This window comes from Peromyscus eremicus, chromosome 16_21, assembly GCF_949786415.1.
Source record: "Peromyscus eremicus chromosome 16_21, PerEre_H2_v1, whole genome shotgun sequence".
Classification (NCBI taxonomy): domain Eukaryota; kingdom Metazoa; phylum Chordata; class Mammalia; order Rodentia; family Cricetidae; genus Peromyscus; species Peromyscus eremicus.
This window is the reverse complement of record NC_081432.1, coordinates 27867984-27884624: the sequence shown is the minus strand read 5'-3', so window position 1 is coordinate 27884624 and position 16641 is coordinate 27867984. Positions and strand designations below refer to the sequence as shown.

Here is a 16641-nt window from a genome sequence, read left to right as displayed (position 1 = left end):
ATGAAAAAAATCTGTTTAGGATGTACCCATTTTTAGGTGGATTGTTTGCTTTTTAATATCTAGTTAGTAAGTTCTATTGTGAATATTATCTCTCTGTTGGTTGTGTAGTTAGTGAAAATCTTGTCCCATTCTGTAGGCTGCCACTGTGAATGACAGTGTCCTTTGATGTGCAGAAGCTTCTCAGTTGTTTCTGTTCATTGCCAGATTTGGGTATTTGTGAAATTCTGGCTTCAGAGGATGGGGTAGGAAGGATACCATCAGCTTTGGTACTCTGTAGTGATTGTAGGGATATGGAGGACAGGGCTGTAGCACAGTGTTAGAGCTTTTGTTTTCCACCCAGGACAAAAGGAAAAAGACAAGAATTGTACAATTTCTTCCCCAAAACGTTGGAGGAATTTATCCATGATGCTTTATCATACTTGAAGCCAGGCATGGTGGTATAAACTTTTCATACCACCCCTTGTGAGGCAGAGGCAGGTGAATTTCCAAGAGTTTTTGAGCAGTTTTTGAGACCTCTACATAGAGAATCCCAGGCCAGCAAGGGCTAGTGAACTGGCTCAGCGGGCAAAGGTGCATGCTACCCAGCCTGTTGATTTGAGTTCAGTCTCCAGAACTCTACATGGTTGAATGAGAGATCTGATTCCTACAAATTATCCTCTGCCCTCCACGTGTGCACAGTAGCTATTACTCTCTGTCACTGTCTATGTCTCTGTCTGTCTCCCTCTCTTACTCTGTCTCTTTTTTTTTTTTTTTTTTTTGGTTTTTCGAGACAGGATTTTTCTGTGGAGCTTTGCGCCTTTCCTGGGACTCACTTGGTAGTCCAGGCTGACCTTGAACTCACAGAGATCCGCCTGGCTCTGCCTCCCAAGTGCTGGGATTAAAGGCGTGCGCCGCCGCCCAGCTTTACTCTGTCTCTTATACACATACACACACACACACACACACACACACACACACACACACACACACACACACCAATTTTAATTATAAAAATTCAAGAAGGCTTGAACCTGAAGAATAACACCCAAGGTTTGTGTCTTTCCTTCCCATGTATACACATGCAGATAAATCTGCATAAACACCACTGGGCATGCACCCATCCACACATGCACACACATGGTGTGTACAAGAAATTGGCATCTTAAGTCAGTGTGAACATCAAGACTGCAGTGCAGGGCACTTCCCCACTGGCTAAACATTTGAACAAAGTACAGCAACAGTTTTCTTTTCAGAAGTCCACTAAGATGAACTGCTGATAAAGTCAGTGACTAAAATGTAACCAAACCCACAGGTTAAAGAAAAATTCCTGAGGTAATTTATTTCACTAAGAACAAAGAAATCTTTGCCAAGAAGAATAGAAATCTCAGAAACTACACAGGAAATACTGACAACTCAGATCATGTAAATATTTACACATTTTCATTTCAGAAGAGAAATTTTATAGCAAATTGTTTATGTCAAACTATAAAACCCATTCAACATGTGGTAATAACTGCCTGACCTTATAAATTACAAAGAATGTACATAAAGTGATAGGAAAAAGACAAATCACACAATAAGAAACTGTGAATCTTTTTGGTCAAGCTGTTGACAGTCAGTTGAATGTTTTAGTAGACATTGAGGGAGGGCCTGCTGCTAAATGTCAGGCAGGGAAGGGCAGGGCAAATGGGTGGAAAACACTCAGCAGTATCTTCATTCTCTGAGTGACAGGCTGTGTAATGTTAGGAATGTAATGTATGGGACCATAATTCATGGTCCCATAGAGCTCATTTCTCCCAATCAGTCCCTAAAATCTGAGAAAGGCATGATGTACCATGGTAGAAATAACACAGGTCTCAGGGTTTGGTGCTCTCCCAGCCATGCTCCTCACCATATGCTGGAGCAGAAAAAAGTGGCCCTGACTTCTGAGGTAAGGGGGACTGTCCCTTGGCATTTGACTTCTCCATGGAAGCCGGTTCAATGTACTCGGCAATAAAGTAGAAACTCAGCCAAAGTCAGGATGTTTTATAAGCGTATTTTTATGTGAAAATATTTTCATGTTGAATAAAAAAACAGAGAAGTTGGTCATTTTTAAAGGGAAAATTTGCATTTTATCTGTGTAAGAAGATATTATTTCATCATTATTACTGAAAATAGTTTTTTCTCTCATACATACATCCCTAGCAGAGTTTCCCCTCCCTATATGCCTCCCTGCTGGCCCCTCCCTGCCCTATCCTCCAGACCCACTCCCCCTCCTTTTCGTCTTCAGAGATGAGCAGGCCTCCAAGGACAACAGCCAATCAGGACAAACCTTGAACATTAAGACAAGACAAAAGGCCTCATATTAAGGCTAGACAAGACAACCCAATAGGAGGAAGAGAGTCCCAAAAGCAGGCAAGGGAGTCAGAGAAACACCTGTTCCCACTGTTAGGAGTCCCACAGAAGCACTAAGCTTACAACTATAACATACATGCAGAGGACTTAGTACAGACCCCTGCAGGACTCTTGTTGCTGCTCCAGCATCTTTGAGCACTTGTGAGCCTTGCAAATAAGTACTATTAAAAGCAGATAAAAGGATACATAATTACTAATAAAAACAAATTTATGGAAAGATACTCTTTTCCTTAGACATTAATGTTTTCTGTTTGAAAGGACATTTGTTCCTCTTTGCAAATTTGATAGCAATTGCAAATTTATTGACCACCAACACTGGAGTGGGCTATGAATCAGGCACCATCCTCTATGCAGGACACATGCCCTGTCATACCATTTACAGCACAGGCCTTGTTTGAAACGCATGTGCACAGACTTTCTTTACTATTAGGAGAGCACTTAAACCACAGAGTTCAGGTAATAGAATAAATAGTAATCATTCAAAAAACCGACATGAGAGGTCTAGAGACAGTTAATTAGTCAGGGAATTTATGAATCAACATATTAAAGACAAGGTCTTTTAAATATAAAATAAAATAGACAATTTATAGGCTACAATATGCCAGATTGTAAGAGAATAGATAAATATAAAAAATATACACTTGGGGGAAAATTTTTCAATGAGAAGATTCACTGGAAAGGAATTTTCTTCCATGTAATATGTCTTTTGTTTGAACCTTTTTCTTACTTTCAATTTTTATTCAGTGCTAATAAATGTATTAGACTATGCAATTATGTTCATGAGGATTTTATTTCTACATTTAAGGGAATTTTTAATTTAAATTTTTGTGGGCTTACGCATGTATGAGTGCACTCATGCCAGGGCACATGTGTGGAGGTCAGAGGACAACTTACCAGTGTCAGTTTTCTCCTTCTGCCATGGGGTTCTGGGAACCGAACTCAGGCTGTGAGATTTGATGACAAGTGCTTAAACTTTATCCTGCCCAAAATCTTTGACTCTTGGATGTGAAGTTTACATTCCAGTTGGAGGTAGTGTTGTATCCCAGAAAGAATCATGCTCAGTGATGTTTGGGGTCTCGTTGGTACACTCATAATTTTTGAATATTTTAAAGAATGTCCAGCACCATGTTAGTGTTTTGGTAAACTATTTCCTAGAGAAAACTTAGGGGTGTGGGAAAATTGATATAATTATCATATTCTCAAAAATACATAATAATCTTTTAAAATTTTATTAAGGACATAAAACATAATAGAAACTTTGAAATTGTTTAATTTTTAAAAGTTTCTCATTGGGGCTAGTGAGGAGGCAAAAGCAGATTGTTTTGTCATTTTGACAATACTATTGTGAGTGCTTGTTTCCCCCTTTAGTAAACAAAGTAATCATTTAACTTTAATGATTTACCAAAACTATTTTATCTTACTTTGAAAGTAAAAGAACAGAGATGAATCTGTCTCAAATACACTAATATGATGGAATGTAACATATTATGATTATGTGTCAACTTTGAAATATTTCTTTATAAGAATCGAAACTTTTTTCTTTCAGTAAAAAAATAGATGTTTTCGTACACCTTTCCTGGAACTCACTTGGTAGCCCAGGCTGGCCTCGAACTCACAGAGATCCACCTGGCTCTGCCTCCCGAGTGCTGGGATTAAAGGCGTGCGCCACCACCGCCCGGCTCGTACAAATATATTCTATTAGTTTCCCCTTCCCCAGCATATGTGTGTTTTATGTGGGCCTTTTAATACAGGTATGGCATACCCTTGAGTGTATAATGAAGACAGAGATCTGTGATGTCCAGTGTCCTCCTCTATCACTTTTCACCTAACTTTTGAGAAAGAGAATTTCACATAATCTGGAAGATACCATTATGCACAAACTGTCTGGCCAAGAGTCACTTCGGTATTCCTGTCTCTGTGCCCACCAATCCTAGGGCTACAGATAGCTGCCACCATGCCTAGCTATCTAAGTAGGTACAGATGATTTGAAATCAGGGACTCATGATTGTACATCCTCGTCCATCTCTCTAGACTGCATCTTTCTGTAGATTCCTCTAACTTGTGGTGTTCATTAGCTTGAAGTACCATGCTGATTGGTGTGAACAGAATAATCAGTGGTTCATCTGGTGGGTCTTTGTTTTCTAGTTAGGGTGTGCTGAGAATCATTGCTTAGCAGAGACTTGGATTTGTCTCTAAGACACCAATAAACACTTTGTTTGTCATGTTCTACTTCATAAAAGCACAGTCAAAGCTGGGGAGGTAGATGCTCAGTGGGTAGATGTGCCTTATGTCCAGCCCTGGGTCTGGTAAGAAGTGCCAATAGCTAAGAGGCATTCAGTGTTTGTGTGTGTTTGTGTGTATGCCATTGTATATGTGTGAGTGTGGTGTCTGTGTGTTTGTAATTGGTAGCAGGGTGAGGAACTCTAACACACTGGATGAGAGGTGTGATCCTCACCTAAACTTGGCTCAATCCATCTATTATCATTCTGACTATTTTAGTGACTTGTATTGGTTTGTGGATTGGGGTACTTTGATGAACATTCCTAAATGGACACCACATTTACCAGTATGGCATGAACTTAAATAGCATGGTATGAACTTAAACATCATGGCATAAAACTCAAAAGACATGTTCTGTTCAATGTAATCAAATTGTAGACCAAGGCATAAAGCCACACACCTATGGACACCAGACTTTTGAAAGAGAAACCAAAAAAACACACTGGAAATTAGACAACATCTTCAACTAATGCTACTGGTCAAACTGGATGGCTGAAAGTAGAAAAATCCAAATAGATGCATATTGATCAACCTGTACAAAACTCATAGAAATAGACAAATGATCTCACCATAAAACAGATACACCGAACCTGATAGAAGATAAAATGGAGAATAGCCTTGGACTCATTGGCACAGGAAAACTTTCTGAAGAGAACACTGTTAGTACACATACTAAGATCAACAATTAATAAATTGACCTGATGAAACTGAGAAGCTTCTTGACTGTTGGAGACTGACCCAGGACTGTTTGACCCAGGACTGTTATGTCTTAAGTTTTTCTGCTTAGTGGAGTCTTGCAAAAACAGGGCGTCCTTGGCCTAACCACCAAATTTACGTTTAGATAAACCACTTGGCATAAACTGTAATCGGCCAGCTGCAGAAGCCTGGGACCGAAGAAACACCCTACCCTCGGACCAACCTGACTTCTTCTCAAGAAAATTTTTCCACTCTCCCTGCTCCCCCTCCCTGCCTGAAATCCTGCTTATAAGCTGCAACACCCTGCCAATAAACGAGACCTTGAAAAAAAAAAAAGCAGGATTGGATTCTTGGGATATACCTACTATTGACCAACACCAGTTAAATGGTACAGGAGGTCAAACGATTCCAAACTGCCATCAATTTCCTCACAGTCCTAAAACTACTTGGACAAGCCCTTGTGGGACATTCCATGATAATAACCCTGCCTTGATGACTGCCCCAGGCTGTGTTAGTCCTACAGCTCGTTGTAGGTTAGCACAATCTGACTTTTATGTCTGCCCTAAGGATGGTAGAAGCCGAGCCACGGCTGCCAGATGTCGGGGATTCAAGGCCTTCCTTTGTGCTCGATGGGGTTGTGAAACTACAGGGGCAGCTTACTGGAAACCAACTTCATCTTGGGACTTTATTTCAGTTACAAGGGGATGCAGTAAGCCTAGCACGAATAGACATTTTTGCTTTAGCTCCTATACTGGGACAGCCCATCATCCCGGGCTATCATTACCTTTAAACATAACCTTCACCCCTCAGGGTAGGGCAAATCGAGAATGGCCCTCAGGAAAAACATGGGGACTCTGCTGGTATCTTGAAGGCACAGATAAAGGAGTCATTTTCAAGATCTTGCTAACAATAGAAAACCTGTACCCAAAGTCGGTAGGACCCAACTTAGTTTTCTCTGACCAAAAGGTTCCCTCCAATCATGAAAAGGTGCCATCACCTCCTCCTCCTCCCCCCTCACCTCATCCTCGTCCCTTTCCCTACCATACAAGCACCGTGACTACCATCGTAGACTCCACTAACGGAACTCTCCTTACTCCCTTTCGGGGAACAGGAGATAGATTGTTTAAATTGGTCCAGGGAGCTTATCTGGTCCTAAATGCCACAAATCCAAACAAAACCTTGGGTTGCTGGCTCTGCCTTACCTCCAGTCCCCCTTATTATGAAGGAATCGCCTTTCAGTCCGCTGCCAATAACCTCACTTCCCCGAGCAATAGGTGTCAGACTAAGCCACATAAACTAACACTCCCTGAAGTCTCCGGACGAGGTTCTTGTTTGGGCAAAATTCCATCGACCCATAGCCATCTCTGTAAACAAACGTTGACACCCTATAAAGGGAGCTATTATCTCGAAGCACCCAATGGGTCCTACTGGGCCTGTAACACAGGATTGACCCCCTTGCATATCTGCTCAGATATTTGATGATTCCCATGAATTCTGTGTACTGGTTCAGTTGTGGCCTCGTGTCACCTATCATGAAGAAAGCTCGATTATGGAATTCTTCAAGCAAAGGAGTAGATACACTCGAGAATCTGTGTCATTGACTACAGCCCTCTTGTTGGGTGTTGGAGGCATTGCTACGAGAATTGGTACAGGGACCACCACCCTTGTACAAAATAATCACTTGATGCAGTTACAGATGGCCATGACAACCGATCTAGAGGCTATAGAAAGATCCATATTAGCCCTTGAAAGGTCCCTCACTTCACTTTCAGAGGTAGTACTACAAAACAGAAGGGGTCTAGATCTGCTGTTCCTAAAGGAGGGAGGTTTATGTGCCGCCCTAAAGGAAGAATGTTGCTTTTATGCAGACCATACTGGTATTATCAGAGAATCCATGGAAAAATTAAGGAAAAGGTTAGCTCAGAGAAAAAGGGAGTTTGAAAATCAGCGCGGATGGTTTGAAAATTGGTTGCAAGGATCCCCCTGGCTCTCCACCCTGTTATCCACCATTTTAACTCCTTTGATTATTCTTCTCCTCATCATCACCTTTGGCCCCTGGGCTTTTCAGCAATTGACTCGATTTATCAAAAATCAGATTGATTTGGCTTTACCACAGCATATTTCAATTCACTATCACAGACTAGACACAGAGGAGAGCTGCCAGGAGCCCCCCCAAAGACTCAGGTTCAATGTCCTCAGGTCCTAACATCCCTTGGACCACGATGAAGATGCCCCACACAGAACCCTCGACTCGGGCGAGGCTGCCCCTGTGTGAGGGGAAGCTCCAGGCATGACTGGAGTGCAGCTGTGACTGCACAGGCTGGGGACATGGGTGCCCTAATATCCCGAGAGCCTGGATTACATGCCCCGTTGCATAATGGTTGTGCGGTAGCAACCTAACGCTCAGCACTTATCAATTTCCATTCCCTCCGAAAAACCGCATGGTCCGCTGATTCCCGCACTATGGGGACGCCTGTAGTGTTTGAATCTAGGGAGATGCTGTCTCCGGGATCTCTTTCTCATAGCATAGAGGGACGGGGCCCCTGTGATCCTCCAGAAGCCATTCCTTCAGACCCCCAGACCTCTTAAAGCTCAACCACAAACATGGTCCATTTTTAAAGAAAAGAGGGGGAATTTGTTGGAGACTGACCCAGGACTGTTTGACCCAGGACTGTTATGTCTTAAGTTTTTCTGCTTAGTGGAGTCTTGGCCTAACCACCAAATTTACGTTTAGATAAACCACTTGGCATAAACTGTAATCGGCCAGCTGCAGAAGCCTGGGACCAAAGAAACACCCTACCCTCGGACCAACCTGACTTCTTCTCAAGAAAATTTTTCCACTCTCCCTGCTCCCCCTCCCTGCCTGAAATCCTGCTTATAAGCTGCAACACCCTGCCAATAAACGAGACCTTGACGCGACTCAGACTGACTCTGTCTTTCTTTATGCGCCTGGTCTCCTTCTTCTCTCGCCCCCATTGGCTTTCAGGTGGTTCCCTCCTTGAGACCCTCGAATAACCTGACCTGCTGGACGGGTCACTTGACATCAAAGGACACTGTCCTTCAAAGTGTCAGCCTATAGAATGGGATAAGATTATCACTAACTACACATCCAACAGAGGGATAATATTCACAATATATAAATAAATCAATAACTAGATATCAAAAAAAGAATACTCCATCTAAAAATGGGGTACAACCTAAACAGAAATTTCAAAGGAAGAAACTCAAATGAATGTGAAATACTTAAAAAAATGTTCTGAAGTCCTGCATGACTGATGGGAGTTCTGTAAGATGAATTGCTAAATGGTGTCATTAATAAAAAATCCTGAGCCAGATGGTGTGGTCAAAACTGAGAGATCAGAGAAGTGCAAAGTTGCCATCCACATTCTGACTGCTAGCAATTTCTCAGCCACAGAGAGAGCTACTTCCTGTACATACACACCTATATGCCTTTCTGTGCTCTGCCACCTTACTTCCTCACTCCTCCCAGCTACATCACTTCCTCTTTCCACTTAGCTCTATCATTTCCTGTCTGTCTTTACACACCTCCAGAACTCTTTGGTTAACTAGCACTGGGATTAAAGGTGTGAGCCACCACACATGGCTCGGTTCCCAGTGTGGATTGAACTCACAGAGATCCAGATGATTCTCTGCCTCCGGAATGCTAGGATTAAAGGCGTGTACTATCACTGCCTGAGCTCTATGTTTAATACATTGGCTGACTTTTTCCTCTGGTCCCCAGATAAGCTTTATTGAAGTGCACCAATAAAATATCACCAAAGAGTTCTAAGCAGGTTGATCAACTCTGGTGCCACCAGGGCACAGATCCAGTGCTTTGAGTCCATCAACCCCAACAACTACTGCATCTACAAGCTGCTGGAACACATGGAGGAGCTGGTCTTGCAGAACCAGTTGTCAACCCTAAATAGTCTAGGTCCTAGGTGCACCTGCCAGACCCTAACTTGGGGCTGATGTGCTGTGGCTGCACTGCTTTTAAACTGCTGGGAGACACATCTGGTAATGTTGTGGGGTGGGACAGGAGAGTGGCATTTCCTGTGGGCTACAAGCATAAAGGTGAGCCTGGCAAGCCTTGGGGAGGCCAACATCAAGGAAAGAGAGGTGGGTGGCAGCCTGTAATTCACAGGAACGTTCCGTCCACCACACCCTATCCCAAAGCCCTATCTAATCATAACCTCCTGTGTCTCTGGGCAACAGCAGGATATCTGAGATGATTCCCAGTGCTGGTGCAGTGTTTATGGTCCAAAAGAAAACAGATATTACCAGGTGGTGGTGGCTCTGGGCTTTAATCCTATCATTCTCAAGGCAGAGGCAGGTAGATCTCTTTGCAGTTCAAGGCCAACCTGGTTTCCAAAGAAAGTTCTAGGATAACCAGAGCTGTTACTCAGGGAAACCTTCTCTCAAATAAACCAACCAAGAAAGAAAAGAAAAAAACAACATCAGACAAACTGGACCAATGATTAGTGTAATCCAATATTTGCATATAAAGCTGACTGGGCACAATAATATACTGTGTGACATGCTGCATTTCTGAGAGGGAAGCTAAAGAACTTCACATCTTCAAATTAAATCAGAAAGCAGAGAGAGTTAATGGAGAAGGCTAGGGTAGTTAATGTCCTTAATATCAAGGACAATCACTGGGATGAAGTTCTGCTACTATGATGGCTATTTTTTGGTTGTCAACTTGACTACATCTGGAATGAACTACAATCCAGAAATGGAGGGCACACCTGTGAGAGATGATGATGATGATGATGATGATGATGATGATGATGATTATCACTATTATTTGCTTAGTTTGTTCTGGATCAAGAGCAGGGAAACACTTACCTTTATTGAGGATCTCTAGGTGTTAAGACACACACCTTTAATCCAGATCTTGAGGCAAGAAGACACACCTTTAATTTTGGCCACACCTTGTGCAAGAAGAGTATATAAGGCCATGGAAAAAGGAGGATTTTGCTTATTTCTCCCTTGCCCTTTGCCTTGTTACCAAGCCCGTTCCTTCAGTGGAATTCTTTCCTACTTCTTTGGGATTCTAGCAAATATTGAAGACCAGCCAAGAGATCCAGCTTTGTGGACCAAGCCTCTCCTGGATTCAGCGACTTTCAGTTCAAGTCACCCATTGTTGGATTAGCTGTCCTGCAGCCTGTAAGTAATTCCAATAAACTCCAGAGAGAGAGGAAGCAGGTGAATGAATCATTGTATAAGTTACTGTGTTGTTTTTGAGAACACAATGGCTCTACCACCTTAGGTTTATCAAATAGGCCAAAAACTGAGTGGGCAAATGCCCAGGCTGTAGGGACAATTCTCATGCAAACTACCTTGGTGGTTTTGTTTACCTTATCTCAGGACTTTTGAGCACTTGTTGTCCAGTAGCTTATGTTGCTTGCAAAGTTGTGGAAGCCACAGTGGTGAAGCTTTCTAGGAGTAAGTCACTGGTGGACAGAGAACTAATGCAATGTGACAACATACCTAACTAAGCTGTAGTGCAAATAAATCGTTCCTCTCCAGTATTCAGTTTTAAGTGGGCCTTGATCATAGCCATGGTAAAAATAACAAGGGCTCTCTTATGGTATAGATGCTGAGAAAAAAAAAAACAATCTGACAAGTCATGATTGGCTGGTTGGTTATGGTGAAATTACAAAGAGGCAGTAGGAAGAATACTAGATACTAGTCCATCAGGGGCACTTGCCTGCAGCTGGCCCTTGTCCTTGTACATTGGAGTCACTGTTGGATGCCTACACAGCATGGAGAACGGAACAATGGTCCTGATAGATTTACAGTTCTCTAATCAACTGGACCTCAATATAGTGAGGATGTTTCCAATATTGTAGGTTTTGCTCCCTGGGATTTATATTTACTGTTTGATATTTATATTTATAGTGTTGGTTTTTGTTCTAGGGTTAATTTGTGCCTGTATTGTCCCATTCTTCATTAATTGTTACCCTATCATTTTTGAAAATTAAGTCTCTTATTTCCATTTTGATTCATTTTACTGTATTTCAACATATTTAAGTATATGCCACACATACCCAATTTGATTTTACCATGTGATGATATGTTGTGTCCCTTAGTAAAATTTGCTTGATGATCAGAGAAGAGAAAAAGCCACTAGATTAAAAATAGAGACCAGGCAACGGTGGTACACACCTTTACTCCTTGCACTAGGGAGGCAGAGATTAGTCTGGATCTCTGTGAGTGCAAAGCCACCCTGTACTACATGAGATTGAATCAGTCTTGGAGAGAAACAGAGCCAGGAAGTAGTGGTACAACCTTTAATCCAGTACTTGGGAATCAAATGCCTTTAATCCCAGCACTAGAGATCTCATGCCTTTGCTTGGGAAGCACCTATGTCTTTAATTCCAGCACTAGAAAGGAAGTGATAGCTGGGAAGAGAAAAGTATAGAAGGCATGAGAGGACAGGAACTACAGCTTTTCAGGCCGAGGAGTCCTGGTGATAAGACAGGGCAGGGGCTTGTTCCTTTGTCTCTCTGATCTTTCAGCATTTACCCCTAAATCTGTCTCCAGGACTTTTCTTAAATGACCTACTAGATTTCCTACTACAAAACATTTTCATATATGCCTGTACATTGCCTTGATCATATTTCCCCCGCACTATTTCATTACTTCTACCATATCTTTGTGACGGGTAATATGAGTTTTACAAAAACTCAGCCTCCTCCTTCCTCATGACCCAAAAGAGACAAGGTGTATTCTATTTCTTTTTGTGGACCTGCTTTGTCTCACATGAAACTACATCTAGTTTTAACTTTTTCCTTATATCACAACAGAACACTAGTCATCGTGCTGAGTGTGGACCATTCTCCACACTCTCCATATTCACTATGATGTTTTCCAATTTGATTGTTACTAATTTTACTTTTTTTTTTCTGGAGCTGATGACAGAACCCAGGGCCTTGTGCTTTTTTTACAATCTATATTCTTCAAGGACAGCTGTTTGTACATTCTTTATTTGGTTGTGGCCTCAGGGTAATACCAGCACTGAGATCAGTTTGAATACATTCCTTAGCTTTCTTTTTCTGTAACATTATTGTTTGCCTTAATTTGGGTTTCTGTTGCTGAAAAAAATATTCATGTCCCAAAAGCAAAGAAACAAAACAAAAACACAGAAAAATAAAGTTGGGAAGGAACAGGTTTATTGAACTTTTGCTTGCAAGATTGTTGTTCATCTCCAATCAAAGCCAAGACAGCAACTCAGGCTGCTGGAGGCAGGAGGTTATGCAGAGGCCATGGAAGGGTGCTGCTTACTTGATTGCTACCCTTGGATTACTCAGCCTGCTTTTTATAGAACCCAGGACCACCAACGCAAAGATAGCACCACTCACAATGGGCAAGTGCCTCCCCCATTGGTCACTAGTTGAGAGAATGCCAGACAGCTGGATCTCATGGAGACATGTCATCAATTGAAGTCCCCTCCTCTCTGATGACTCTAGTTTGTGTCAGGTTGACCAGCAAGTTCCCCAGCACAGTGTTTGTTCTTCTCCAAAGTGTAGATAGATTCAGGGAATCCAAGAAGCCTGGGCTCTACTTGGCTTGAAGCCATTTTTGTTACCAACCACACCTGTGGCTTATGACTCAAGTCTTTAGGTGTTTTTCTTTTATCTTATATTAATAGTCACACACGTCTATATGTTCCTTTCATACTTTATAATTTCATGGGGTCTAATAGTTGAAACATCCCTGGAAGATCCTCAGGACTGTAGTTTGCTTGGGACATATCCTCTCATTTTTTCCCTTATAAGTTTTTATCTTCAATCTCTTGATCAGTTTGGGCCAGGATTTTTCATTTCGATACATTCTTGAAAAATGCCCAAGTCATTCTATCTCTGATCTCAGACTTTTTCTTTGCACATGTACATCATTAATTCCATATTCGATCTTTACTACGATTCCTCATCTAATGCTTGGAGGTTGTATTCTAGTATTTCTATGTCCTTGACCTGCATCATTAGATTTTTTGGGATGTCCCACATTCCATGACAGAATTCATAGCACTAAACATCCATCCAAAAATTGCATTAACTATTCTCTTTCATGTTGTTTGTCCCAGGAATTGGCAACAAGATAAAGTGTCCTAATTGAGCAGAACATCATGGCAAGCCCCTTGGAAGAAAACATCCTTGAAAAAGATTTCAGGATCTTAACATCTCTAGCCTCTGGTGGATTTGGGGAGGTGAAGCTAGCCTGCCACCTTCCTACACATACACAGGTGGCTGTCAAGGTCCTGGAGAAGAAAAAGAATTCTCTGACTGACATCAACACTGAAGTAGAGATACTTCAATCTGTGGAACACAGAAACATAGTTCATTTTTTTCATGTTGTTGACACAAGTTCAACAACTTATCTGATCATGGAATATGTTTCAGGAAATGACCTGGATATGTTCCTTGGGGATAGAGACTTTCTAAAGGAGGATGAGGTCAGACCAATATTCCAACAGGTCGTTTCAGGGGTTCATTTTCTCCACCAAAAACGAATTGCCCATCGTGATATTAAATTGGAAAATGTCCTTATTGACGGAGCTGGCAATGTCAAGCTCTGTGACTTTGGTATGGCCAGACAGCTGGCAGAGGGGCAGATGTTGGAGGAATTTTGTGGCACCTTGGTCTATTCGGCTCCAGAGATTTTGGCAAGGAAACCCTACGATGGCCTGGAGGGAGATATGTGGAGCTTGGGAGTCCTCCTATATGTACTGGTCACAGGACAATTTCCATATGACGAAACAACCTTTGAAGGTATGTGCAGGGTCATCACCACCACAAAGTATCCCATTCCTTACCACTTGTCAAAACCCTGCATCATCCTCATTGAACAATTACTCATGGTCCCCAACAAGGACAGAATAACCATATGTCAGCTCCAGGAAAAACAATGGCTGGGCAACATTAAAGAACATGCAGCCCCTGAAACTAAGGAAATCCTTCCGAGGGTCATGGAGACCATGTGCACCATGGGCTACACCCATGAGGAGATTGTATCATCTCTGAACCACAAGCAACCAAATAACCTAATGGCAACCTTCAATATCCTCAAATACAAACTGAGCTGTGGGGACAGCCATCAGCAGAATCAGGATCCCTTCTTAAATGGCAACACTGAAGGTGCCTTTCAGCCCCTACTCCCTTTGAAGAGAAAAGCCAGTGAACCTGCCTTTCCAACAAGTATAGGAGATGGGAAGAGACGAAAGATACACTATTCTCAATAGACACTTAAGGGAAGAAAAAAGACCTGTTCAGTTGAAACAGTTACAGAAGGTGGTGTCCTGATCGCGAATGTCATCAACAGTGCTGCAGGACACATTGCAGTCAACATGAATTCTGTGGAGAGCCTGACTGGTGATCTCTCCTCAGGTGAATCAGCCCCAGATTGAACACACATGTGGTGTCTGAACATAGGCTTCTCCACAGAGAAACCATTTTGGGGGCCCAACAGGTCCAATGACCAGTGCCAAGATGACCTACAACAACTGGATCCATGTCACTCAGGGGCTGGAAGCTGATGAAGAAGACAATTTCCTATGCACTGAGAGTACTGTTTACCGTGCTCCAAGCCCACTTCATTGTGAGCCCTGAATCCCTGTGTAAGCTACAAAGAAATGAGAAGACTGTGCAGTGCATAAGAGGCACAGTTCTTTGGCCGCCAAGATGTTCTCCTCCATTGTATCTTGACTATGTTATTTTAATAAATATTCTTTCGTAAATCACAAACATAGTACCTCAGAGGGCACCTGCCAGGGCTATCTCTCCTATAGTCAAAAGCACACACACACAAACACACACATGAAAGCATGAATACATACAACTTGGTGTCAGGATCTGCTAGGTATACAACTGTGAATTCTAAGCCTTCTACATTGCTAACCTTCAGGACCTACCCGGTACCACATTTCTACAAACATAGCCCCAAATATGCATATAGGTCTGTATATCAGGTTTTGCTAGGTATTCCCTACCCTACTGCCATAGCAAAACACCTCTCTTCTCTCTCCTCTCTCCCACTTTCTCTACACACACATACACCCACAAACATACCCACACACACAAAGCCAGATTACAAGTCTCATTAGACATGTCTTGCTTACAAAATGATTGTCATAAATACTTTAGTTCACAGTCCCTTCTAGGTAGCCTCTCACTTATAGTAAAAGTCCAACATACGCATACAAATCTACATTTCAGGTCCTGCTACATAACACTTCTCTATCAACTTTAGTCCCCGTTATATACACTCAATCAGTTGTTACAACCTACTACATAAACCCCTGCCTGCCCATCATAGTCCCCACATTCTAACCAGGGACATGTCATGTCCTGATATGTTTTTCTCCAATTAAGCTCCACATACACACGCAGGGCAAGGCAGGTGTCAGGCACTGCACATTAGCCCATCTCCTACATCCAAAGAACTGCTATCAAATGATAGGGTAGTTGCCATGTCCTACTGTGTATACCCTCTCAAACAGCTACAGTCCTTACACAAGGTGTGCTTCAGCTCCTGATAGGTACAAACTTTCCTATAACAAAACCACACAGAAACAGATGATGATTAACCAACAGCATGCCATCTTTGTTAGGGTTTCTTTTGCTGTGAAGAGACACCTGGACCACTTACAAAAGAAAACCTTTAATTGGGTGGCTTACAGCTTCACAGCTTTAGTGTAGCATCATCAAGTAAAGACATGGTGGCATGCAGGCAGATTCGGCATTGAAGAAGGAGCTGAGAGTGAATAAGGAGCTACAACTTCATCCTACAGACACCAGGAAGTGGTCTGAGACACTGGGCACGGCTTCAGCACCTATGCAACCTTGAAGCCTACCTCAGTAGAGAAGCTCTTCCTCCAAGGAGTCCACACCTACTCCAACAAAGCCACACATCTTACTAATGCCACTCCCTAGGAACTTATGGAGGCTGTTTACACTCAAACAACCATAATTCCATGACTGGACCCCATGTCTTGCAGAAATAGCATAATGCAAAATTTATTTATTCTAACTTAAAAAGGTCTCCACATTACATCATGATAAAAGTTTTTTTAATATTCAAACTTCCAAGTCTCTTCTGAAATTCATGCAGTCTTTTAAGTGTAATCCCATATAAAATCAAAATCAAGAAACAGACCACATACTTCCAACATATAATGGCACAGGATACACATTATTGCCCAAAATACAGGGAAGGGAACAAAGTGAGGAAATTCTAGACCAAAGAATATCAAAAACCAGCTGGGCAAACTGCAAACTCTGTGTCTCC

General features: G+C 42.2%; 1 protein-coding gene across 1 annotated transcript; it reads left to right on the top strand.

Moving 5' to 3' along the window:
* Positions 1-8882: 8882 nt before the first annotated feature.
* Positions 8883-15050, top strand: LOC131926822 (serine/threonine-protein kinase MARK2-like). Its single transcript, XM_059282447.1, has 2 exons — positions 8883-10518; positions 13442-15050. The coding sequence occupies exon 2, from the start codon at positions 13484-13486 to the stop codon at positions 14594-14596; it is 1113 nt and encodes a 370-aa protein (XP_059138430.1). The 5' UTR covers positions 8883-10518; positions 13442-13483; the 3' UTR covers positions 14597-15050.
* The last annotated feature ends 1591 nt before the right edge of the window (positions 15051-16641 follow it).

Bases quoted from the DNA above. Each gene is read 5' to 3' on its own strand.
- LOC131926822 (XM_059282447.1), top strand. From the start codon at position 13,484: ATGGCAAGCCCCTTGGAAGAAAACATCCTTGAAAAAGATTTCAGGATC.